The 25,150-nt window shown below is 44.4% G+C and overlaps 2 protein-coding genes across 8 annotated transcripts in view; one reads left to right on the forward strand and one right to left on the reverse strand.

Moving 5' to 3' along the window:
• The first annotated feature begins 827 nt into the window (after nt 1-827).
• Nucleotides 828-8,792, forward strand: PGRMC1 (progesterone receptor membrane component 1). The gene is made up of 3 exons (XM_079911436.1): nt 828-1,258; nt 4,587-4,742; nt 7,475-8,792. The coding sequence occupies exons 1-3, from the start codon at nt 934-936 to the stop codon at nt 7,576-7,578; spliced, it is 585 nt and encodes a 194-aa protein (XP_079767562.1). The 5' UTR covers nt 828-933; the 3' UTR covers nt 7,579-8,792.
• Nucleotides 8,793-10,510: 1,718 nt separating this feature from the next.
• The window catches only part of LOC307180113 (A-kinase anchor protein 17B-like), a 37,641-nt gene continuing 23,001 nt past the window's right edge, over nt 10,511-25,150 (reverse strand). For 6 of the 7 annotated variants that reach the window (XM_079910249.1, XM_079910245.1, XM_079910250.1 and 3 more), the window contains 4 exons: nt 22,508-23,276; nt 20,910-21,037; nt 19,266-19,533; nt 10,511-15,072 (listed from right to left, as the gene is read on the reverse strand). In XM_079910249.1, the coding sequence (XP_079766375.1) occupies nt 13,426-15,072; nt 19,266-19,533; nt 20,910-21,037; nt 22,508-23,260 (2,796 nt within the window). In that variant the 5' untranslated portion in view covers nt 23,261-23,276 and the 3' untranslated portion in view covers nt 10,511-13,425. Of the gene's footprint in view, nt 15,073-19,265; nt 19,534-20,909; nt 21,038-22,507; nt 23,277-23,413; nt 23,477-25,150 lie in introns of all 7 variants that reach the window. The other variant, XM_079910248.1, reaches the window with a different exon arrangement.

Raw genomic sequence — 25,150 nt, forward strand, 5'->3', positions numbered from 1 at the left:
ATAAACAAACAAAAAAACGCAACAGAACGTTTTTTGCTGATGCAAGAGCAAATCAGTGATTGCAATGAGATTGAGCAAATCAGTGACTGCAAAAGGATTTAGTGTTCCAAAAACGAACCCAAAGCAAATCGGACGATCCGATCTGTTTTCCCCAGATATTGGGAGAGCTGTCAGATGAGGCCTGTGCACTGACTTTAGCTATCCCGGGGGTGTCTGCCCCACAGCATCTGGTGGGGGGAGGATTGGAGAAAGGTCGTCAAGGGCAGCGAATGGGGATTCCCAAGGTGAAAATGGGTAGTCTGGGTCTCTAGGGTGGGAAAGGAGCTCAAGGAGTGAGTTTCCCGTCTCCTAAGAGAGCCTCGTGGTCCCAAGGGTTGGCCGGGGAAAGATGAGTCTTCGGATTGGAAGGCGGGGAGAAGCTTAAAGCAGGGGAAATGGAGTTGAAGTGTTTCGCTCGCATCAGGTGGCGGACGGGGCCTCACACAGAACCTGGCAAGGCCGAGCGGGTCGGTGTGCGACGAGCAACTGGGGGTGCGGAGGAGGGCAGCGTGCTGCGTCGCGGTTAGCTAGAGGATGGCGTGGGGATGGCGTGAGGCTGGGGCCAGGCCTCGCAGGTATTGCTGAGGGGAGTGCTCCGCAATCTCGGCGCCTGGGTATGCAGGATCCGGCTGGGGGAGGGGAGCCACTATCCCGAGGCAAGGTGGGGGGCCTGACCTAGGCGGGGCCCGACTGAGCAGCGCCGGGAGCTTCGGAGGCCGCGGGGAGGCGGGGCTGAGAGGCTCCGCCCATCCGGCCCCGCCACCGCCTGGCTCCGCCTCCTCCGCTGGCTAGTCCCTGTCCGCCGGGCCCCGCGCGCCACTAGCTCGCGGAGAGGGAGGAGAAAGCCAGTTCCGGAGCCCTCCCTATCCCGGCCCAACCTTTGCTCTAGCGATAATGGCTGCCGAGGATGTGGCGGGGACCGGCGCCGACCCGAGCGAGCTAGAGGGCGGCGGGCTGCTGCACGAGATTTTCACGTCGCCGCTCAACCTGCTGCTGCTCGGCCTCTGCATCTTCCTGCTTTACAAGATCGTGCGCGGGGACCAGCCGACGGCCAGCGACAGCGACGACGACGAGCCGCCCCCGCTGCCCCGCCTTAAGCGGCGCGACTTCACCCCTGCCGAGCTGCGGCGCTTCGACGGCGTCCAGGACCCGCGTATACTCATGGCCATCAACGGCAAGGTGTTCGACGTGACCAAAGGCCGCAAGTTCTACGGGCCTGGTACGGCGGCCGGCCGGGGGCCCCAAAGACAAAAGAAGGGGCCCCGGCACGGGGCTGGGTCCCGGAGAGGCGAGGGGGAGCGGGGCGCCCCCGGGGAGGTGGGGGCGGAATGGCGGCAAGCCGGGGAGGGCGGGGCAGGGCGGCTCCCCGGGCGGGCAGGGGGCAAGAGGCGTCCTAGAAGGGCTGCGGGCCAGTGGGGGACGCAGAATTCCCGGTCCGCGCCGCCAGCCCCGGCGTGGGCTGGAGGAAGACGGCTGAAGCGCTTAAGCCGGGGGCGGGTGGGTGAGGTCGCGAGGCTGGAAGGTGGAGGCCGGGGGTGGTGGTACAGCAGAGCGCAGTGTTGGGGGGTTTCGAAGGTATCGGGTTTGAGGGTTCCTGGAAGGAGGGGATGGTGTCCAGCTGGAGAAAGGAAATGAGGGTGTCTCGAGGGAAACCTGACGGGGGGGAGGGCGGGAGGAGGTAGGGAGGTCCAGCCTTGGAGGGGACGCGAAGGCCGATGACGCCAGGAGTAGCCATGGTGGAATGTGAGGTTCTGGGAGAAGGGAATCGGAGATGGGATTAGCAGCAGGTAGGAGCATTGTGCGTGGCGCTGAGTGATGTGTGTGTGCGTATTCGGTGTATGCGGCTTGTCGTATGAGTGTGTGTGCGTGAGCGCGCGTGCGCTAGGAATGTGGCATGTGTCAGGTATGTGTGTGGCATGTGTTTGGTATGTGTGTGCGCGCGTGCTGTGTGTGGCAGACGGGGAAGGCTGGGAGGTGAACAAGGGAGGCTCCATGGGGGAAGGGAGCTGGATGAGGAAGGCTGAATGTAGCGGACGACAGGAATGTGGCAAGACGAGAAGGTAGCACAGTATTATACTCCGTAGCAGGAGAGAAAGGACTAGAAGCCAAAAAAAAAAAAAAAAAATTAAAATGGAGGGAGGGAGAAATGGGAGGATCCGGAGAAACAAGAGGGTAGGGCTATGACGGCCGCTGGGTGTGGGGATTTCAGGAAAAGCCAACCGGAGGGGAAATGAGGGGTGGGTGACTGCTGAGCTGTTGGAGGGGGACAGGCTTGACGGGGCCTTGGAGATGAGGCTTTTCCAAGCTTGGTTGCGGATCAGAATCACCTGATGCGCTTGAGGTACAACACAGATTCCTGGCCTAATCTCCATAACCGCGGGAGGGGGGGAAGATCGAGGAATCTGCATTTTAACACACCCACCCCCAGGCAAATTCGAGAAGAATCCAGGTTTGGAAAGTTCTGCTTTATAGAATGTTTGGATCAGAGGAGGAAGAAGAGATTTTAGCTCCTCCAATATGGATGCCTCTAAAAATAAGGGGGCTCAGGGAGTATGGCCACTGGTCTGGAGATGAGGGAGAGGATAGCAGACAGTGACCTGCCTTCATTCCCGCTCCTGGTCTGTTTTACTTTCCCAGTCCAGCTCATCAAAATCAGATGTGCTAAGGTTCTTAAGGAACTCTCCCACTTAGCAGTTCTTCCTCGTGGAGGATTTTAGAAGACCTGCTTTCTGTAGGCATGTAATGGTCAAGGTAATTTGAAAACCACACCTACGTTATTTGTCACTTACAGTGGCACACCTAAAGGCATTATCAGTAAGCATAATCGTGTCAATATCTGTTCTTACTGAGCTACACCATAAAGCAAGTGAAATGTGTGCCTGGAGCATCATCATATGATTGTAGTTTGCAAAGTCATTGAGAGGAATGTAGGCCTGTGTACAGAGCCCCAAACTGGGAGTCAGGCAACCTGGGTTCTCCGCCTGGTTGGATCACTGACCAGCTGTGTGACCTGGAGCAAAACACTGTTCTCTCTGGGCCTTAGTTGCCCCTCTTTAAAATGATAAGGATGGCCCATTGTGAGAACTTTCAGTCTCTACCTGCACTATTGTCCGGTGAGGCCATGAATATGTGACAATATCATTTGGAAATTATACTTGATGTTATAAAGGATTCCTAAAAATTAATTATTATTTTTAATGATATTATTGTATGCCTGGCACTTTTGTGGGTGCTGGGAATATAGCAGTGAACAAAACAGGCACAAATCTGCTCCTGGAGCTTACATTCTAGTGACTCTACATTCTGGTGAATAATATATATACTTCAAAGACTTTCAATGCTCCCCTCAGATTGTTTAAGTATTCTGTGACCATAATTTCTGAAATGGTGAGGTCCAAACCCGTACACTTGGCCTATTTACCTTCTCTAGTGGAAATGGTAGTATGTAATGATGATTAAAAATAACCATTTTTCTTTGGCATTTTAAAGTTGATCATACATTTCATCTAATTTGTAAAAATAAAAGAATCCTAGTGGATTGAGGTTTCAGGTGGCCAGGTCGTAATGAAACTTGATCTGTTCTCATACTTGGCATGGTGGTTACCTACAAACTTTTTCATGTCAGACTTGCTACTCAGTCCACCTTTGGGGAAACAACACATTGTTTAAAGTACACTGGCTTCTCTTCATTTACTTGTGCAATATTTAAATATGTCTAAAAATCCACTTTAAGTACCTACAGAATGATTCACTGCTCTCTTAGACAAAAATTTAGTATCATATATAATAGCATAATACTACGTATAATAGCATTCAGATATCTTATAGAATTTTCACAGTCTTCAAGCCCACCCAAAACAGGGTGACAAACCTGAGCCCCGTGCCATCTCCTTTGTTGACACTGAAGATTATGTAACCTGTGGATAGATTTCTGAACCACTGATATTCATAAAATGATTTCTCCTGCAGATGCCACATGTTAATGTTTAACACGGTCTAGTCGTGCAACCAAAGATCTCTATAAGACGCTCTTGACTCATTAAATTGTATCAGAGTATGTTTATAAGAAGATGTTTTCATTTACACTTTAGTGTTTCTTATCTTCAGAATCCGTAACTTTCACTGATGCAGCCCAAGTGCCTAGAACAGAGCCAGGCTCCAGGTTCAATATCCAGAAGTTGAATTCTGACCCACGAATTCACTATTATCTTGGATCATTCCCTACTAACACCTTCCCCCCCAGGAGATAATCATTTATGGCTTTTTTATTAGCCGTTTGAAAATCACAAGAAATGAATGCTAATGTATAGCATTTTGATTTAGTTTTAGTTGTTTAAAAGTTTAATGACAACAGGTCTTTCAGTATCCACTAGGTAATGATCAAAGGATCAACATTACTTATGGTTTCCAAATGGAATCTGACATTCAAAAAGCAGGCTCTCCATGTTAATGGGTAAGGAAGCCATTTTCTGTGTGTGAACCACAGAGAAATTGACTGCCTAATAAATAATCGACTTTGGTTTTGTTTTGTTGTTTTTTTTTTAAAGAGGGGCCATACGGGGTCTTTGCCGGAAGAGACGCATCCAGGGGCCTTGCCACATTTTGCCTGGATAAGGAAGCACTGAAGGACGAGTACGATGACCTTTCTGACCTCACTCCTGCCCAGCAGGAGACCCTGAATGACTGGGACTCTCAGTTCACTTGTAAGCGGTTGTTTTTTGTTTTTTTAATTGTGCCTGGATCAAATTTCTACCAGTAATGGGATTCAAGGCAGTACAATAGTTATTACTAAGCAGGCTACAACTGGGAAGCATTTTGATAGGCTCCTGAATCTTGGACGGATCAAGTTCATGGCTTGAAGTAATTGCAGCAGTGCTGAGTCACTTGCCGTGATTGCATACCAATTTCTAGCTAGTTCTCTGTGGAAACCTGGGTTTCTGTTTTTTTAAATTTTTGAGAGGTTTGCATAGATTTCACAATAGGATTTGGTGCTTGGTGTGCAGGGGAAAGGAGAGTGGCCATCTTGGCTACAGAAAGAGGGAATTTTCATAAGCCCTCACTTGTAGAACTTGCCGTTTAAAAGCAGCCCACATTTCTGTTAAAGAAAGAGAGACTTGTATTCTACAAAACAGCTTCTCTTTGAATCTAATTGAGCCCAACTATAGGCCTCATCTACAAATGATGCTTATAATCTGCCCGGCAACAATGGTGTCTGCGTTTTTAAGAAGAAAGCAAAAAGGAGACACTTGTTTCCTGGCTTATGGTATGGGCTGAGGTCTTTGCGGGGAAGTAAGGATGGGGGTTAAGTTCGTATTTTGAGATTTGGGGAAGTGGCTTTTGTCCAACCCAAGTGTTTGATGATCACTTTAGCAATATTTCACTGCTAAGAATTTGAATAATAATTTTTCCCAGCTTTGAAACAGTATATAAAGACAGTGACCACTTCCTTGAGGGGGATTTTTCATTGTAAATGTCATTTTCTATTTGCCATTCTCTATAATCTGTTAAATATTATTGGCTTTTTGGGCTAAATCCAACCATTTTCTTTGAAAACAATGCTGACTTCAGAGAGTTCTGGATTAATAATTAGCCAGGTATGGCTCTACCTTTAGAGTCTGGATCCCGAGCAGACTAATAGCTTTCAAGTCCAGAGCAAGTCTTTTTACTCTGAAAACATAATTCAGCTATCTAACAGTCCCTCATTTTTTGCATCTTCAGGATGCCTTTGTAACAATAGATTCTTCTATATGAAACCAATGAGTCGTAATTCATAACTTACAGAGCTCCATTTTCTAGGGCTTGCCTTCATCAGTGGGGTAAAAAGTGTGGTTCCCCCAACCCCTTAAACTAAGGCTAGCCCCAAATACTGTTGTGACACTTCAGCTACACTCAGAGCTGGCGTGGATTCCCCTTAAGGCAGGTCTCTGAGGCGCCACGCGGCTTTTATTTGTCTTGCACAGCCCCAGGCATCTAGGGACTTTTATAAAATGTTCAAATAGGGAAGTTCCAATTGTTCCTGACGATTATTTCACACCAAAGTAGCTCCGGTTGCCTGGTTAAACAGATCGGTTACCCCTCTAATTCCTACCGATACTCAGAAAGAGGAGTTCTTTTGGCCTTTGACACTGAGATGATGAACCCTACGTTAGCTTGGCCCTAATAATACAGGCAATATGGTGGTTGTCTGCTGACTCCATCCCTTCTCAGGTCCCTTACGTTCTGGTTGCCCTCCTAAATCTATTTTCTCCAAAGTCTCCAGTGCTCTCTGGTCTCTGTTAGCACTTCCCTTTAACCACGTATAGCTGTTGCCCCGTGTTGGGGGAGAATTCCGTCTCCTGCTCTCCCCTTCACCCACTAGACTGTTATCACTCCTTCCCTTCACTGTCAGACAGCCATCTAGTAATCCGCGGTTGTCCCTAACCATTGCTCCATCCCTCCTAGCTCCCTGCAGTATGGTTTCTAGCCCCACGATTCCGTTGAACCTTCTTTCTCAAACGTTTCCAGGGACCTGCTTCTTGCCAATGCTAATTTCACTTCTCCAGTCCCTGTTGTCAGTCTCCAGTCACGTGCCCCTCCAGAGTGGCTCCCTCTCCAGAGTCCCCGTTTCGGTCCACGGAATCTCCAGTTTTCACTTCATTTACTCATGTTTCCAGCTTCCTTTACGTGTCTCATAGCCTTCCCTTCCCATCCCCACGGACACCCCCTCCTCCTGGCTCTTGTTCCTCTGCATGTGGATCCACCCGCTGGCCTCCTGGTCACCCTGCTCCTGGGCTCCCCTAACCGTAATCTGCCGTGCCCTCTATACACAGTGATACCGTAGTGGCCACAGCACTGTTTTACCCTGTCATTCCTTTGTCGTAAACTTTCAACGCCCTTTGCCACACCCATGGGACAAGTCCGGACTCCTCAGGCTGGCTTTCCACATCTGTCTTAGGATTTCCCCACCCTGTTTGGCTAGCGCTACTCCCAGTCTACCAACTTGGTCAACTTGGTCTCTTTATTGCTCCCCCAGATACATTCGGTCACACCTGCATGCCTTTGTGTGTGGTATTTGCATTTTCTGGAACCCCCTCCCTCCCCGAGTCCTTCTACACATTTTCCAAAGCATATCCTTCTCCCACAAAGTGTTCTGCAACCCTTCCACCTAACTCATAACAAGCCCTTGCTCTGCTAAACCTCCTATGCACTAACACAACTCATTCTGACATTACCTTGCACACTCGTTGTCAGGCATCGCTACCTGTTCTATATTTCTGTCTGCTGCACAAAACTCTAACTCCCTGGGACTTGGCTGGGACTGTGGTATAAACCACCTTCAGGAAGCCCAACGTGCTATTGTGTCGTTCGCAGGCCTCTCACAAGTGCTTTCAAATGAAATGTCATGATTTTCTCGAAAGCGTGAGAGTGACCATTGTGTCTTCCTCTCTCCTTCCAGTCAAGTATCATCACGTGGGCAAACTGCTGAAGGAGGGGGAGGAGCCCACTGTGTACTCAGATGAGGAGGAGCCAAAGGATGAGAGTGCGCGGAAAAGTGATTAAAGCCTGCAGTGGACGCATATCTATTTTTGTATTTTGCAGAATCATTTGTAACATTCCAGTCTGTCTTTAAAACACGGTGATTTCAATATTTAGAAAAGTTTTGAACTTGCTGTACATTTTTTTAATTAACATCACTAGTGACACTGATAAAGCTAACTTCTGTCTTAGAATGCATGATATGTTCGTGTGTCACAAATTCAGAAAGTGAACTGCAGTGCTGTAATACAAATGTTATTACTGTTTTTCTTCTATCTGTAGTCAGTACAGGCTGCATTTGAATTTGTTTTTTCCTGAGAGACAGGTAAGACATGGGTATTTGCCCCCAAACAGGTAAAAATGTTAAATGTGCAAAGTCCTTCAAGCATCAAGGAACAAAAGGATTAACTTTTAGTCATGATGTTCTCTGAAGACACCAAATCCCTTACTTCTCAATTGACGTAACTGCATGATTTCTGTTTTATCTACCTCTAAAGCAAATCTGCAGTGTTCCACAGGCTTTGGTATTGATTAAAGAGAGGTGTCCAGTAACAAAACGAAATCTCAAAGCTGGGCTCAATTGCAAGAAATCTACTTTCTTTGTTTCCAGTCTGCATCACTGTCCTTGTCCTCCTTGGGACCCTCAGATGCCCTCACTGACATAGTAATCTGCAGTGAGGATTAAAACAGGATGTGAACATTCAAAAGCAAGCTTTGGAAAAAATCAGCTGGCTTGCCTAAAAACCTAAAACACATGAATAAGATTGTAGGACTATCTTCCCAGTCCCCACGTTCATGGTTATTTTACATGGTTGGACGTGAGAGAGGGGCATGCAGAACAGGAACAGGTGATTGCTCTCCTAAGAGCCTTCACACCCCTGAAGAATAAGGAAACCGAATACATCACTAGCCAAGTGGTTTTTAAAGTGTATTCATAAAGTAACAGTTATTCTTCTGTTGTTACAAAACTATAGCCACTGCAAGAGTAGTAGTCAAGTGTCTTGGTCTTTGATATTGGTCTTTTGGTTAACAATAAACTTAGCTTAAGTAGACTGTACAGTTGTAAGAGTTTGTAAAAGTATTATATGAACAATTAGTGAGGTTTCTTGTAGTTGAATAGTCATTGTATTTTCTTGTGAACTGTGTTTAATGGTTTTACCTCAAATCAGAAAACAAAACGAAGTGCTTTGGTCAGTTAATAAAATGGTTTTACCCAGTATAGTGTGGTGGGTTGCCCTGTTTTTTTAAACCTTAATCTGAGTAACCAGCTTCAAGAGTTTCACTTTTGAGTGACTTTTTTTGTATTCCAAAAGAGACAAGTAAAGGGGCAGAACTTTACAGAGGCCTCACACTACAAACCAAATACCAGCTTGTCCTGTTAAAAAAATAGTGAATTGAATTTATTTTTTGTGACTTGTCAAATTCTGCCTCTTTAAGTCAGAACTTAATAAACTCAGAGGCAGACTTCCACCTTGAGGTCTACGGCAAGGTCACTAAGGAGTAACTCTAGTGAAGACTGTTACCGAGTGCCAAGGCAGGTTTTGTTTTTGCTGTAATGTATCATCGGATTAGTAAAGTGTTCAGGAATCCTTATAGTAGTAAAGTTGATTCACTTTGTGCCGAAAGAAGGATATCAGATTTGCACGTGCAGTTGGTTGTATAAACACAGACAACCTATCACCCTGAGTATTAGTGTTCTGCCATTTTAGTGTTAAAATTGGCAGACTTTTCTTACAAAGGAAGTACTCCCTGAATCAAAGAGGGCTCAAAAGCTTTCCAGCTTTTACGTTCTCAAACCATATTGCCTGTTTTTGTTGTTTTTAAATGTGTCCTTTTCCCCAACTAGTTTTCATTCAACAAATATTCGAGTTGCCCGTTTTGTGCCAAGCAACCTGTTAGGCCATATGCTATGGGGGAAGGGGAGGGAGAGAGAAATTGGGCCACCTTTGCAGCCTGAAATCTCATTTAGATGTGAAGATTAGGCTATTCCTTTTACTAAGTTAAACAGTTGTCTGATGCCAGGAGGAAAACATCCAGAGCCTGGTTAAAAGCTTCAATCCCAAATAGCCGGATTCCCCTCCATTCAGAACTAAATCAACATTGTATTGATTACAGGTAAAGTGATATTACCATCAGGCAGGACTTTGATCTAAAAACTCAAATCCAGTTCGCATAGTCGGGTAAGCCATACTATGTAAAAGGCGCCATTTAAGAAGATGAGGGAGTGGTGGTTTCAGCGGGGGAAGGGTCCGCTGTTTGCTCCCCACCTGCTTGCTTCTGGCCCCTGCCCAGATACACTGTTCTCAGTCCCAGCATCTGTGGGTCAGAAGCAGCATTCACTATGCGTTTGTGGTATCTGTGGCCTCTCTACACAATGTCCTGTTCACCTTACCTCAGAGGGCCAAACTTCATGCAAATCCTCAATCTAGAACAAGCAAGAACAGCCCTTGCTGTCTCAGAAAGAGCTCTTTGAACCCAACAAGAACCCTTTCAGCTCTAAAGTGCCCAGTTGTTCTCTAAGGTACAGTCCGCCTTTGTTAGGGATGCTTAGAGGCGGTTTGCTGTACATTTCATGTGAAAATACAGCTAAAGCTTGCAAGGTCAAAGACTGATCACTGAAGCCCCCCATGTCTCTGACTTGTTTCTGGATGTTGAGTAACTTCAACACTTCTACCAAGGCAAGGCCTGAAGGGATGAGATGAAATTCTGTGGAGTCCGTTTTGCTACCTTTAAAGAACTACAACCTTTGCTGAAGGGAGAATAGTCTTGAGTCCAAATACCATGATTTTAATTTATCCAAGATGAAAACACAACTGTGGTTTCATGAGCTCTGACAGGCAATTACCATAAACTGGGGAAGTTGCCTCGAAACCACTGAAACCAGACATATTTTCATAGAGAATGTTACTGCAGGTGTGCAACCTTCTAGCCAGTACATGCGGTCAATGAACAAAGACTCTATGACTTTATTTTTAATATATCTGAAAATCAAATATGTATTATTTCTCTACCAATGCAAATGACAAAAAGGATCAACAACGTTAGTGCAAAGCAGCATACCACGGGTAGAAATCCCAACCCCTCAAAGTGGAATTATCAGCATTTAGAAGTTAACATTTTGAACAGTCTTGTGACAAGTGAAAATACATTTATTTGGTTCTTATTTTCCAAATTACCAGGTTACATGGCTTTCTACCCTGAGAAATTCAAACAAATTGAACAAAAACGCACTGACAGATTTTTAGCTTTCTTAAAGCACTATTAGCACGTACAAGGAAAAACATCTATTTTAAAAGACACAGCTTAAACTTCAGGCCCTCACTTAATGGGACATAGGAAAACGATATGAGAAAATACTTCTGCACCACTTAAACAACAGCACAACAAAGAATAACAATGTTAACAGAAAGTGATTACAACATTTTCGGCTCTGTTTCATTCCTTACTAAGCCAATTCATTTGAAAAGTTCAGGATAAATTGTTCTCTTCCTTGTTTAAGGCCTACACACCCCCCAAAAAAGAGGTTTACTCAAATCTAGAATGCATTACCACGAGACATAAAAATCCAAGGTTGTACGGAAAGTAAACATAAAACCAGTAATTTTACTTTCTTCTAGGTCCCAGGATGGTATTTAGCAAACAAAACAAGACCAAAATATTATATAGAAGTGACTTAGCACCAGTTCTATTATACAAAAAAAATTTTTAATTGCACATGCTGTATTCTGCAATTTATTTTTTTATGTCTGGTTACTGAGCAGCAAATTGTTTTCACGCCTAAAATCTCTGCAAAGAAAAATTATCAAATGACAGAAGAGATTGAGTTGGTGTTTTTTCTTTTTCAAAACAAGCATAGCTGCTTTCCATTACAAACCCATAATGCTCTTTGTTTCAAGGGCACGAAACATGAAAAAATAAGGAGGTGGGGGTCTCATTGGAGGAGAATAATACCTGGTTACCAGAAGTTGTCTGACAAAATACAAGCTGTTAGTAGTTTAAAAGCCTACTCCGGACAACAGTCCTCTGAACGTTAATAATCACTGCTAGCCCTCAGAGGAGAAAAGGCACTCGCCCTAGGAGCAATGTTTCAGATTAGACAAGACAAGCCTGGTTTTGATGGCAGAGTCACTGGCTTGCAAGTGGAATTGAATATAAGGGAGCCAACAAATCATTCATTGATAATAAGTATAATCAATCTGCTATGTTACATTCTTTTCTGAACTTTTGCTTGTACTGGCATACCTCTATTAAATGCTATTAGAGGAGATCAATGAAACAACTTGTGGCTCTTACTTTAGATCAATTAGAAGATTTTATAGCCATTTCAGATATCAGGTTGCTCAAGAGGGTGGTTATGAGCACACATCGTGCCTCGTCATTCTGGGCAACCACAAGGACTGGCATCCTACCTTGGCTTTACCAGCCTGGTACTTTTCTATGGACTGTCAAGTTAGGACTATTTGAAATGAATCATGTCATATGAAAATGTTGCCTTCCACTACTTCAGTGGATTAAAATCACCTTTTCCCCACTGCAGGCAATCTAATCTCATTGAGGTCTTCAATTGCCATGTCAGCTATAGCTTTCCTGGAAGAAAAAAAGTCATCTACTGCCCCCTGAGGTCCTAAATCCAATATAAGGCAGAATGAATCAGCCGAGCTTTCAATAGAACATGCACTGCATTAAGATGTATGTCTTTACGAATCTATAAAATATCTCAATTTAAAAACATATTCAAGGAGTCCAAAACCAGTAGGTAAAAAGATAAATTGCTTATGTTAAGAGTTTACAAATCCGGCACACATACAATTTTTCCCCCGCTAGAAAACTATGGGCTTTACCCATGACTCTTCCTAACTCCATGGCATTATTGAGGATTGAGGAGGCACTTGTTACTGTTTTATAAAAGTCAGTTTTGGGATATTCAGTGGCTTTTTACAAACTGATGTCACCCAACCCTGAGTGAAAGGATTACATAACCTGAAATGGAATACTGTCATGTCCTCTCTTCCCAAGTGCCATTACTGGTGCCCCATGATCGTTCAATATTTCCTTTGGCAAATCCCACGTTATATCGCTTCAATCCTGTTGCTTTTCTAGGAGGGAATGACATGGAGTTCTTCCAAAAAAACAACTCTGCTAATGGTCCACTATCTGTGTAAACCTCAAAGGACGATCTGAGCCCCTTTCAGATTCTTCTTCCAAGGCTTTGTTTCTAAAAGGACAACTCTTTAAGTCCTATGAACATATTAATAAGATTAATTTCTTTCTAGTAGATGCTCATGGAACTGTCTAATGTCATGAAGAAGTCTATCATATGTTCTAGGTGTCATCTCTCCTCTTATCTATAGGTATTTCTAGATAAAAGTCAGGAAAGTTTGTTGCTGCACATGGTGTTCTGACCAAATTAAAGAACAAGTAAAAAGATCATTATTCATTCACTGCCATTCCCTCTGAAGATAAATGATGCTAAATGATAATGTTATGACCGCTGAAGAGCCATCGAGGGCTACCTTCACTCCTCTCGGCGTTAATTTGCTCCTTTGACGGCACCGAATTGAAGTTGCAATCGAACTGTAGAAATGTCTGTCCTTGGATAAGGAAGTTTTGCAAGCACATTGTTTTACCAACCTTCAGAATCTGGATGTTTTGTGTTTCCAAAGTTTGCCAACACACCTGCAACACACACACACACTTAGATCTATGCTTTATCCTTTGGCAAGAGAAACAAGGTTTTGCATTTGACCTTGCTCGTGCTCCGAAGTGTTGCTCTCTTGCTCTGTAGTTGCTAACTACATAGCTACATTTGGTCTGAAATCTTCTTCTTGCACATTTTTATTGTGAGTAAGAGTTTCCTGATCTAAGAGACCTTCAAAACATTTGAAAATATAAAGAACTAGCGTGGTTGTTTCCTAAATAGCTTCCGTAGTCAATGTGCTCCTGACTGTTATGTCTGGTATAGTAATTATCAGAATTCAGCATGAAATCTTCAGAATTCTCATATCTTTTAAACCTCCTTGCATCCTGATTATATTCTGACTTCCGTGGAGCCTCTCTTCTTTTGGGAAAATCCCCCAAATAGGAAGCATTAGCACTTTTTGATGATGTTATTGGCACATGAAAGGGCCTATAGTTCACTTTCTGGTTAAATGTACTATCACTAAACTGCATCCTCTTTCTTGTGACAGTGTCTAATTGATCACTGGCACTGGATTCGTGGTGGTAGCTTTTATCAAATAAGTATTTGGGGGCCAATATTTCACTCTTTTTGCTGTTGCTCTTCTCATCTCTAATAGAACTGTTTTCACCCTCAAGCCATGAACATCTCAGTTCATAATTGGACCTCTTGCCTGGTTTCCTAAGCTCGTATTTAGAGTATTTTTCCTCCTCATGTTTCCACTCTGAGTACAAGGTTTGCTGACTTGACCTAATTTCTGGATCGCAAGTGATGATTTCATCAGTGTCAAGAGATCCCTTTTCTGGGGAGCTATCATATGTGGCCACAGATTTCTCTTTCTCCTCTTTGTTTATACTAAGGATTTCACTGAAACATTCAGAATCACTGCTAATTTCCTCTAAGAAATCTGTCAACCTCAAATCAAAGTCTGCTGACCTGCTGGGCGAGGAAACTTGGCTTTGACTTGTGGATATGGAATCTTGGACCTGGTAAGCATGAGTCTGTTCCAACAGATGGCTCTTTCCAAAAGCTGGGGATGGCCGATCACCAGCTTCACATACTGTGTCCTTGCAATGATGTTTAAACCCCTTAAACATTCTACACTCTTTGGCATAATCCACTTTTCCCCTCTTTTGTGCTTTATGCTCAGGATCCTGAGTACAAATCTTTGTGCAGGAATCGTCTTCTTGCACCTGTTCTCTCCTATCTAGGTTTTGCATTTGGCTCAAACTGGTTAAATGACGCTTATGTTTTCTCAAATTGATTTGAAATCCACTTCCTTTCGCATGGACGGCCCTGTGCCACTGACATGTGCTTGTTATGTGACTTGGTTCTAGGCAGATACGGGCATATTTTGGAGTGTGATAATAGTTAAGAAGATAGTCAATAAATTCATCTGTTTCATAGATCTTCTGTTTCCTGCCATGGTCTCTCTCAACTAATCTGGAAGAATAGGATTTATTAGAACCATGGTAGTCTTCTTTCGCAAGAGATTGACCTTGAATCATGGCAATTTGCAAAGAATTCCCATCAGGGAGCAAACTGTGATTGTATTCACTGGTTAATAATTTTCCAGTTCTCTCTTTTCTAGCTGAATATCTTAATTTTTTTTCCCCAAGGTAGTGGGAAGATTTACGTAAGTGAGCCGTAGCTCTTTCCTTCATTTTTTGTTTTCGCTTGTTATCTGACTTGGAAACCTGATATCTTGGCATTTCCTCCTGATTTTGAAGATACTGAGTGTTTAACTCTTCTTTCTTCAGAGCTCCCAGTGTGGTCCCCGGAGCACGATTAGCTTTGGAGACTGCAACATCTACCTCCCGTGGGTTAAATTGTATAGACCCCTTCAAAGAAAAAGGTTAAAAATCTCATATGAAAAACTAAACAGACTAAAATTTTCAAAGAAAATTGGGCTTTCTAGCATTGTTCTGAAGAGGTTTCTAACTACACCTAGGATAGATTGAAATTAGGAACAATATCACACTGAAGAAACAGGAGGTGCTAAATTAAATGTCTCGGTCTAACAGGAGCTGCTTTCATTAGGTCTGTGCCCGTCTTTATGTTAGAAGGCACCCCGGTTTACATACCTTCAAAAGCACATGACCCTTCGTATAGCCAGACAAAACTATAAATGCAAATCAAAACTACAATGAGATATCATCTCACACCAGTCAGAATGGCCATCATCAAAAAATCTACAAACAATAAATGCTGGAGAGGGTGTGGAGAAAAGGGAACACTCTTGCACTGCTGGTGGGAATGTGAATTGGTTCAGCCACTCTGGAGAACAGTATGGAGGTTCCTTAAAAAAACTACAAATAGAACTACCATATGACCCAGCAATCCCACTACTGGGCATATACCCTGAGAAAACCAAAATTCAAAGAGTCATGTACCAAAATGTTCATTGCAGCTCTATTTACAATAGCCAGGACATGGAAACAACCTAAGTGCCCATCATCGGATGAATGGATAAAGAAGATGTGGCACATATATACAATGGAATATTACTCAGCCATAAAAAGAACGAAATTGAGCTATTTGTAATGAGGTGGATGGACCTAGAGTCTGTCATACAGAGTGAAGTAAGTCAGAAAGAGAAAGACAAATACTGTATGCTAACACATATATATGGAATTTAAGAAGAAAAAAAAATGTCATGAAGAACCTAGGGGTAAGACAGGAATAAAGACACAGACCTACTGGAGAATGGACTTGAGGATATGGGGAGGGGGAAGGGTGAGCTGTGACAGGGCGAGAGAGAGTCATGGGCATATACACACTAAAAAACGTAAGGTAGATAGCTAGTGGGAAGCAGCCGCATGGCACAAGGATATCGTCTCGGTGCTTTGTGACCGCCTGGAGGGGTGGGATAGGGAGGGTGGGAGGGAGGGAGATGCAAGAGGGAAGAGATATGGGAACATATGTATATGTATAACTGATTCACTTTGTTATAAAGCAGAAACTAACACACCTTTGTAAAGCAATTATACCCCAATAAAGATGTTTAAAAAAAAAAGGTACATGCACCCCTATGTTCATAGCAGCACTATTTACAAAGCCAAATCATGGAAACAACCTAAATGTCCATCGACAGATGAATGGATAAAGAAGATGCGGTACATATATACAATGGACTACTACTCGGCCACAAAAAAGAACAAAATAATGCCATTTGCAGCAACGTGGATGCAACTAGAGATTTTCATACCAAGTGAAGTCAGTCAGAAAGAGAGACAAATACCATATGATATCACTCATATGTGGAATCTAAAATACAGCACAAACAAACCATCTACAAAACAGAAAGAGACTCACAGACATAGAGGACAGACTTGTGGTTGCCAAGGGGGCGGGGGGTGGAGGAGGGAAGGACTGGGAATGTGGGCTTAGCAGATATGAAATATTATATATAGGATGGATAAACAACAAGGTCCCACTGTATAGCACAGGGAACTAGATTCAATATCATGTGATAAACCATAATAGAAAAGAATATTTAAAAAAAGAACGTCTGTATGTATATAACTGAGTCCCTTTGCTGCACAGCAGAGATTACCACAACATTGTAAATCAGCTATACTTCAATTTTTAAAAATTTTTTTAAAAGCACATGACCCTTTTTCCTTTGTTCACAAATGGATGAGTCTACTTACTGTTCCAGGTATTGTGCTAGGGGCTGGGGACATGAAGAGGCATAAGAAATGCTCTAGAGCCCTCCCTGGGGCTACAGTCCTAGAACAAGAAAAGACTGATGGGTGAAATGTGTGTCTAAAAGGGTCAGCTGCCTTTGAAAAAGATAAACAAAGGGCTTTCTGGGCTATAGTCCAGCTTCTTCCCATGGATTGCAGAGGGGCGTGACCCTGAGCTGCCCACCTCACCCGCCCCAGTTGGAAACAAGACAGCAAGTAGAAAATATGGCTGTGACAGTGGTTCTCTCTGTGGTGCTCTCTGCTCTGCACGACTGCAGGGCAGGTGAAAGGTCCTACACATGGGCCCTATCTCGCTGGGAGAGCTTGTACTGAGCTCCCACTGACACCTGGCACAAATCAGGGCACAGAGCTTACCCAGGACTTGGAATTAGAACCTGCGGACTGCATAATCAGTGTAAGGTATTGATGAGGCCAAGAATTAGGCACCACACATATTTAAAGAGAGAAATTCTTCAAGAGGAGTCACCCTTGGCAGTCATTAAGGTAAACTAAAAAAGATCAAGCTCACCTTATTGTAAAGGGAAATGTGAGGTTTTTCTGATCCTGATTTCATGCAGTTTGATTGGCCACACCAATGAGAACAAAAAGCTGAGATGGCAAATACACATAAAATTAGCTCTATCTAAAATGAATGCCACGGGACCTCCCTGGTGGTGCAGTGGTTAAGAATCCACCTGACAATGCAGGGGACACGGGTTCGAGTCCTGGTCTGGGAAGATCCCACATGCCACGGAGCAACTAAGCCCACGTGCCACAACTACTGAGCCTGTGCTCTAGAGCCCGAGAGCCACAACTACTGAGCCTGCGTGCCACAACTACTGAAGCCCGCACGCCTAGAGCCCGTGCTCCGCAACGAGAAGCCACTGCAATGAGAAGCACACGCACCACAACGAAGAGCAGCCCCCGCTCGCCGCAACTAGAGAAAGCCCGTGTGCAGCAACAAAGACCCAACTCAGCCAAAAATAAAGAAATAAAATAAATAAATTAAAAAAAAATAAAACGAATGCCATTCACTTTTCATATTTAAGAACACTGAATATGGCTTTTTAAATTAACACTTTGGGAGGCCTTTCTGGCCTTTACTCTGGGACATCTGCTGAGTCTGGTTATCTTTAGGAGGCCAGTAAGTGGGAGAACAAAAAACTTCCGAAACTGAAACTCTCCAAGCAAAACAATTGGCCTGTGATGTGAGACATTCCTTAGCAAATAGTATAAGACTAGACTAAGGGACTTCCCTGGTGGTGCAGTGGTTAAGAATACACCTGCCAATGCAGGAGACACGGATTCGAGCCCTGGTCCGGAAAGATCCCACATGCCACAGAGCAACTAAGCTCATGTGCCACAACAACTGAGCCTGCACTCTAGAGCCTGCGAGCCACAACTACTGAGCCTACGTGCCACAACTACTGAGCCTGAGCTCTAGAGCCCACAAGCCACAACTACTGAGCCTGCGTGACACAACTACTGAAGCTCACATGCATGGAGCCCGTGCTCTGCAACAAGAGAAGCCACCACGATGAGAAGCCCGCACGCCACAACACAGTCATCCCCGCTTGCGACAACTAGAGAAAGCCCGCGCACAGCAACAAAGACCCAACACAGCCAAAAATAAATAAATAAATAGTTTTAAAAAGGACTAGACTAACAGGAGCTTGCTCCACCAAGGTCTCTGTTCAAGGTTCTCCCTTCGCATCCAAACCTGTCACAGATGAATCGCCAATGAAAATTAATGGAGGACTACAAACCCAACACCCCCACCACCCATTTCTTCCCCCATGCATTTTTTGTTACCTCAATTAGGAACTTACAAAAGTAGATGCATGAGCTATATCGCCCCGGGTGAAACCATCCTAAAGTTTAGAAACACAAAGTGTGTGTGTGCCAGATGGTTGGGGGTGGGGGTGGGGAAGGGGGTGTGAGACCCAACGCCTTCAGAAAATCTGGGTATCCCTTTGGTAAATGCACAATTGGGGTTATTAGAGAACAGCCTATTGAAAATAAACCCCAATGAATACAGTGAGCCTTCCACGTGTGCTGTTTAAAGGATAGGCCATTGTTTAAAAGTAAAGGTCGTGGGCTTCCCTGGTGGTGCAGTGGTTGGGAGTCCGCCTACGGATGCAGGGGACACGGGTTCGTGCCCTGGCCCAGGAGGATCCCACATGCCGCGGAGCGGCTGGGCCCGTGAGCTGTGGCCGCTGAGCCTGCGCGTCTGGAGCCTGTGCTCCGCAACGGGAGAGGCCACAACAGTGAGAGGCCTGCGTACCACAAAAAAAAAAAAAAAAAAAAAAAAGTAAAGGTCGTGTCTCAGAAAGGTCAGTACCTACCCAAAGCGAGGAACAATGGGGCAAGGGCCTTATTGCGATTTTCCTCAGGAGCGCCCGCAGCAGGCGGAGGGCCTCCAGCCGCCTCCTGGCCAGCAGGCCCTTCCTCTCTTCCCAGTCCTCGGAAGAGCTGGGCCCCTGACGGGGCTCCGCTTTGGCACTGTCCTTCTGTCTCCTTTGCCGGTGTCTGTCTCTTTCCTTCAGGGCGTGCCTCCTGACTCTGGCCTTTCTCCTCTTTTCCTGGGCTTTCCTCTCCTCCTCTTTTCTCTTTCTGGATAATGATTAACAGAGTCAACCCTTCAGAAGATATTTATCAGTCATTTGCCGCCCTTCCCACTCCCGTCCCCCTGCCAGGGCCCGACAACGCATAACTAAGTTGATGAGTTAGAAACATGTATAGGAGACCTCATGCAGAGAGTATTAAAAAAAGAAGAAGAAAGCAACTGAATTCAAAGGAGAGGCCTCTAGCCTCCACCTTCTCAAACCATCAGCAGGGGCTACTGGACCCAGCTTTCACAGCGAAGATTCCTTTTCTCTTGAGATCAAAACCTTCCGTGAGTTGGTGCCACAGTGGCAAATGACAGTAAGTCAAGGCACTCAGAAAATAAAGGTGAGAACTGGTCTTCGGTGCATACTACTTAACAGAGTGCACCACCATAAAAAGAGACTGGCGTAGAAGCACACGGCCTTATTGTTCTGCCATTTTCTGAAAATTTCAGCTGTTTCGGGTAGGCCTCATGGAAACATGGAAAAGGGGGGAAAAAAAGGACAGTGGCCTGAGGGAGGGCTTAGCCAAAAACTGGAGGATTAGCTAAGCTGCATGGTCAATCTGGAAATTTGGGGGGAATCGTTACCTTGACTGGGCTCAGCTTCTGGCCAGGTTTCACAGACGTGACCTCAAGTAACTCCTGGCACTCCGCCAGCCAAAAAAAGTGAGAGGAAGATGGAAGGGTACTCTTAAACTCCTCTTTTGAATGGCTATAATTTGCATAAAAGACTGGAAGAATAAACATGCAAGGGGAGGAGCCGGGAGGTAAAACTGGTTTGGGGAGCCCTGTGGTTCTGGACCATTTGTCCCTTCTTAGCAAACCTTTGGCGATCCAATAGCCCTTTCTAGTCTCAAGCTCCTAAACTGGGGAACGATGATAAACTCAAAGAAGTAAATAGAGAGGCTCCTCAGATTCACAGAAAGAACTTGGGCCCACGAGAAAAACAGTCTCAACAAATCCATGCCTTCTGGCCTGTGGGTTAGATTGATTATTGATCATTTTATGGAAGAAAATCTTTTCCAGACCTAAAAAGAATTTTTCCCCAAAATTTCAATTGATAGGTAAGGTAAAATTTGGTAAATTTAGGTAAACTGCTAGAATTTTCACTCTAAAATTTCCTGGTCTTTTTTTTTTTTTTTAATGACCATTTCCTCCCAGACATCTTAATCTGGCTGGTCCCACAATTCTTCATTACTTGTTCTTCCTGACAAGCATACTTTTTAAGTCTCTTGCTTTCAACTGCTTTCTCTTTTGGTTTTGTAACAGCACAGTGGAAAGACTGTACCAATTTCTCCTCCCCGCAGCCATTCACCTGAAGGGATTAATCCATAAATCAAAAGTTTAAAAAAACCCTCTTCATTGAAGTTGGTCTCCTCACCTTTCAGCCTCTTCCTCTTCTCTCTTCTTTTTTTTCCTTTCTTCCTCCAGCTCTTGTAATTTCAGCCTTTCTTGATTTCTCCTCCTTATAGCTCCTTCACTGAAGTGTTTGGTTGTATCAAACATAACCTGCCCCCAAACAATTCAAAGTTTCATTAGAAAAGTTTGCCCGCTGGCTGGGTGTGTCGAAGGCCAGAGAGATAAAACTAATTTGTATGTGGCAGTGCCAAACCAAATGAATTAAAAATGCCTTCTCTGCATCCCAGCACCCAGACTGTTCCACTGCTTCTCAGTTACCTGCCAAACAGTCCTTGTGGGGCTCTAGAATTTTCTTTGGCAGAACCCTTGAGGAGCTCACTTGACAGCCATAGGCGGCATCACAGTGCCATGATGGATGCAAGTTCTAAGGGATGTGAGTATATTGCCTCTGGTTTGTTATAGTGATTAACTGAGTTAACGTATTTTTTAATCACCAGAGACAAAAAGAGTCCAAAAATGGGTGAGAGGAGGGTGGGAGAGCAAAGATGTAAGAAAATTGACCAAATGAGATACAAGATCTGACTACAGTGATTATTAAACAACTTTGCAAATCTCTAAATAAAGTGGAAGTCAGATTGAGGTGCTACAAATAAACTTGCCTAAAAAATAAATGGAGGCAGAAGTAGCTATTTAAATATGCATGAGTGATAAACACCAAATTCACCATCATGGTTACCTTTGAGGGGAGGGAGGGGCCTGAGACTGAGGATGGTACACAGAGGGGAGCATGTTCTCATACCACTGGTAATGCTTTATTTTTTAAGCTGGGCAGTGGTACATGGGCGGTCATTATAGTATTTGCTGTATCTTTTGTTGGACTGAATAGCTCATAATTTTCAAATATATATTTTAACCCACATACACACACACACACACACACACACACACACACACACACACACACACGAAGCTACCGAAGCTGAAAGTCCAAATTCACACTAAAGACTGATTTAGAGAAAAAGGAGGGTTTAGCTGCATCTTTTCTTCTGCTGAATTAAGGCTTCAAGAAGGAGGTGACCAGGCATTCAGACAGTGATGAAGTGACATGCCTGCATAGACAGGCTGACTCTGAAAGGAAAGGATCCAGGTTTGTTGGGATTTTGTTTCAGCAATTTACCTGACAGACAACAGGAATATATAATAAATTGTGACCCCAGTAGCAAAGAGGGAGTAAACTGCTCTCCTCGTGGATTCAAGCTGCATGTTGCCCTCTCTCCTGGCAACTTGTCAAATGGAATAAGTATCTGAGATGCTTCCATAAGGACCATGAAGAATCCTTTGATGCCCCCAAGAAGCTGGGGCAGAGCCCCAGACTATAACAACCATTGTTTTCAAACCACAGCTGGCAGCATGGCTGATAGCAGAAGAATGTTCAAATCAGGATGATATTTTTTCCCCTAATCATCCATTGATTAACGATAACACAAATCTTTACATTAGCTATTGATCAGAGCCTACTGGGGTCTAAGGAAATTTGTTGCAGATGCTTCCTCCTAGCTTTTACTCAGGACCACCCGAACAGTGGGAAATTTTGTTTAAAAACCCCTGGCTGTTCCTTACCTTAATGTTACATGCCAGAGCTTTCCCATCATCTCCTTTAAGCATCAGCTTCATCCCGCGGAGGGACTCCATGGCCTTTACAAAGTCAGTTGACTCCTGGTACTGTATAAAGGCCTCGAACGTCTGCAAGCCGAAGCTGAACCCCCCAAAGCTCCCACCAGTCATGACTTCTCGGTAGGGGTCGAGCATCGGAATATCCACATTCTTGATCTTCCCAAAACTTTCAAAGACCACCCGAAGGATCTCTTCACATGGCTTCTCCCCGCTGGAACCTTTAGGTGCAAACCACTTGCAGGGCAGGCCTTCGAAGTATATGGAATCTGGGCTCTTATCGTGGTCCTGCTCTTCAGACCCGTCAGCCAACGGTGCCCCCTTTTCTTTGGGGAAGTGTTCCCACTCCCCCTGGGCATCTGTGGCCACTACTCTTAAGTCTGTTTTCAAACCGCTTAGCTTGATGATCTTCCCATGTAACTTGGCCTTCAGGATCTGAACCAAACTTCGAGTTTCAGCCTCCCCCTCAAATCGGATGAAGTCCTTAGTGCTCTTGGAGAGCCGCACTGTGGTGAACTGGTCAGGACAAATCAGGCTCTTCAGCTGGTCAAGAACTTCCCAGTTAGAGAAGGGCCTCATGGGTTCCGTGCTCTCAGGGAGCAATACGTTGATCATCAACTTTGCTATGGGCTTGAGGTAGAGGTGCTGAGCCGCACAGAGCTCCGTTGCCTCTGAATTATCATACACCATCGTGACCGTCATGGTATCTGCGGGAAACCTTAGAGGGCGAAAGGGAACATTTTGATACAAATGGAGCAAAACGCAGATTTAGACTTTGAATGCTGCCATTTGCTGGTCTTAGGTCAAATTGATAGGGGAACGTATACTATCGGGAGAATTAAGACAATAGCTTACATTTGTTTAATGTGTTTTAGAGGTTTCAGAGAGTTCCCAAAGACTGTGTCTCAGTTCCCCTAACTGTAAAATAGAAATAATAGGATTTCAGGAAGGAGTAAATGAGTGAGTACAGGAAATCCTTAGAATAGTGCCCAGCACACAGGAAGTTCTCAATCAACATAAGCTATGGCTATTATTTTTTTATTTTATTTTATTTTTTTTGTGGTACGCGGGCCTCTCACTGTTGTGGCCTCTCCCGTTGCGGAACACAGGCTCCGGACGCGCAGGCTCAGCGGCCATGGCTCACGGGCCCAGCTGCTCCGCGGCATGTGGGATCCTCCCGCACCGGGGCACGAACTCGTGTCCCCTGCATCGGCAGGCAGACTCTTAACCACTGCGCCACCAGGGAAGCCCTATGGCTATTACTTATACTACTTTGTCTCATTTGGTTCCTGAAGCAACCTGTGAGTAGGTATTTTCATGCCTGTTTTAGAGATGGGGAAATTCAGATGGATTCAGGAAAATTAAACGACTTGCCCATATATTGACACTCCAAGATTCCAAATCTCCAGTCTATTGTACAACTGAGCTCAAATGTAAAGTCCCAGAAAAACCTGCTGGGGATGGCACAGAAACAGGGCCGGGGTAAAATACACGTAGCACATTCATGAACACACACCCGGCCGACAGTTCTAACCCAGGTACCTGATCTAGCATCCTTCGTCCAGGCTGCTTTCCAAGTCTCACACGGACATATCTACTCTCATTCCTCCAGTCTGTCGACTTTCACTAAATTGAACTCTAAGATCAAGGGAAGAGAAGACAGCCTCTCCTAGTGAGTGACAAAGAGAATCTGCTCTCTACTTCGGGACTGGAGTACTGCAAAAAAAAAAAAGGCCACCAAAAGCAGTATCTTATATTAGGTTCTAGAAATCCTTACGTTAGCAACACTGAACTGGGATGATATGAGAATAAACATGTGCTCCTTCTCCAAAAACATTATCTAAAGAGCATAATGAAGACAAAATCCAGTCCATTTGCTGCAATTTGCAACATAAATAAGAGTCAACACTAAACTCCTTTAGGAGAAAAATTAATTTGATATTCAATTAAGATATACTGAACCCCCAAATTTATCTGTAATCAAGAGGTATTTATTTATACAACCTAATTTAAAGCAAGGCTTTAAAAAATATTCCAGAAAAAATATTCACAAAATAGTTAATCACTTCAAAGTAACCAGTTTGTCATGCTCTCCATTTATTCCAGTGATACTGCTTTTGTTTTAAACACTTTGGAATGCTTCGCTTGGATTGATTTCAAAGTCTGAGCTACATTCTTTTAAATAGCCTTGATGGAGGCCAATTTTGAAATTCTTTTATTGTGTATTTGATATTTCAAAATCATCAAAAATTATCTAGAATCAAGAATGCTGGATAGGGGGCTTCCCTGGTGGCGCAGTGGTTGAGAGTTCGCCTGCTGGTGCAGGGGACGCGGGCTCGTGTCCCGGTCCGTGTCCCGGAAGACCCCACATACCGCGGAGTGGCTGGGCCCGTGAGCCATGGCCGCTGAGCCTGCGCGTCCAGAGCCTGTGCTCCGCAACGGGAGAGGCCACAACAGTGGGAGGCCCGCGTACCAAAAAAGAAAAAAAAAAAAAAAAAAAAAAGAATGCTGGATAAAATGAACGACTATAAAGAACAAACTGACTTTTTAATTGGTTCCTAAGTCCCCTTACAAGGAGATTCTGAGAAAGGC

This window comes from Stenella coeruleoalba (assembly GCF_951394435.1).
Source record: "Stenella coeruleoalba genome assembly, chromosome: X".
Classification (NCBI taxonomy): Eukaryota; Metazoa; Chordata; class Mammalia; order Artiodactyla; family Delphinidae; genus Stenella; species Stenella coeruleoalba.

Bases quoted from the DNA above. Each gene is read 5' to 3' on its own strand.
- PGRMC1 (XM_079911436.1), top strand. From the start codon at position 934: ATGGCTGCCGAGGATGTGGCGGGGACCGGCGCCGACCCGAGCGAGCTA. The intron at 1,259-4,586 runs GTACGGCGGCCG...TTTTTTTTAAAG, and splicing joins CCGCAAGTTCTACGGGCCTG to AGGGGCCATACGGGGTCTTT. The intron at 4,743-7,474 runs GTAAGCGGTTGT...CTCTCCTTCCAG, and splicing joins CTGGGACTCTCAGTTCACTT to TCAAGTATCATCACGTGGGC.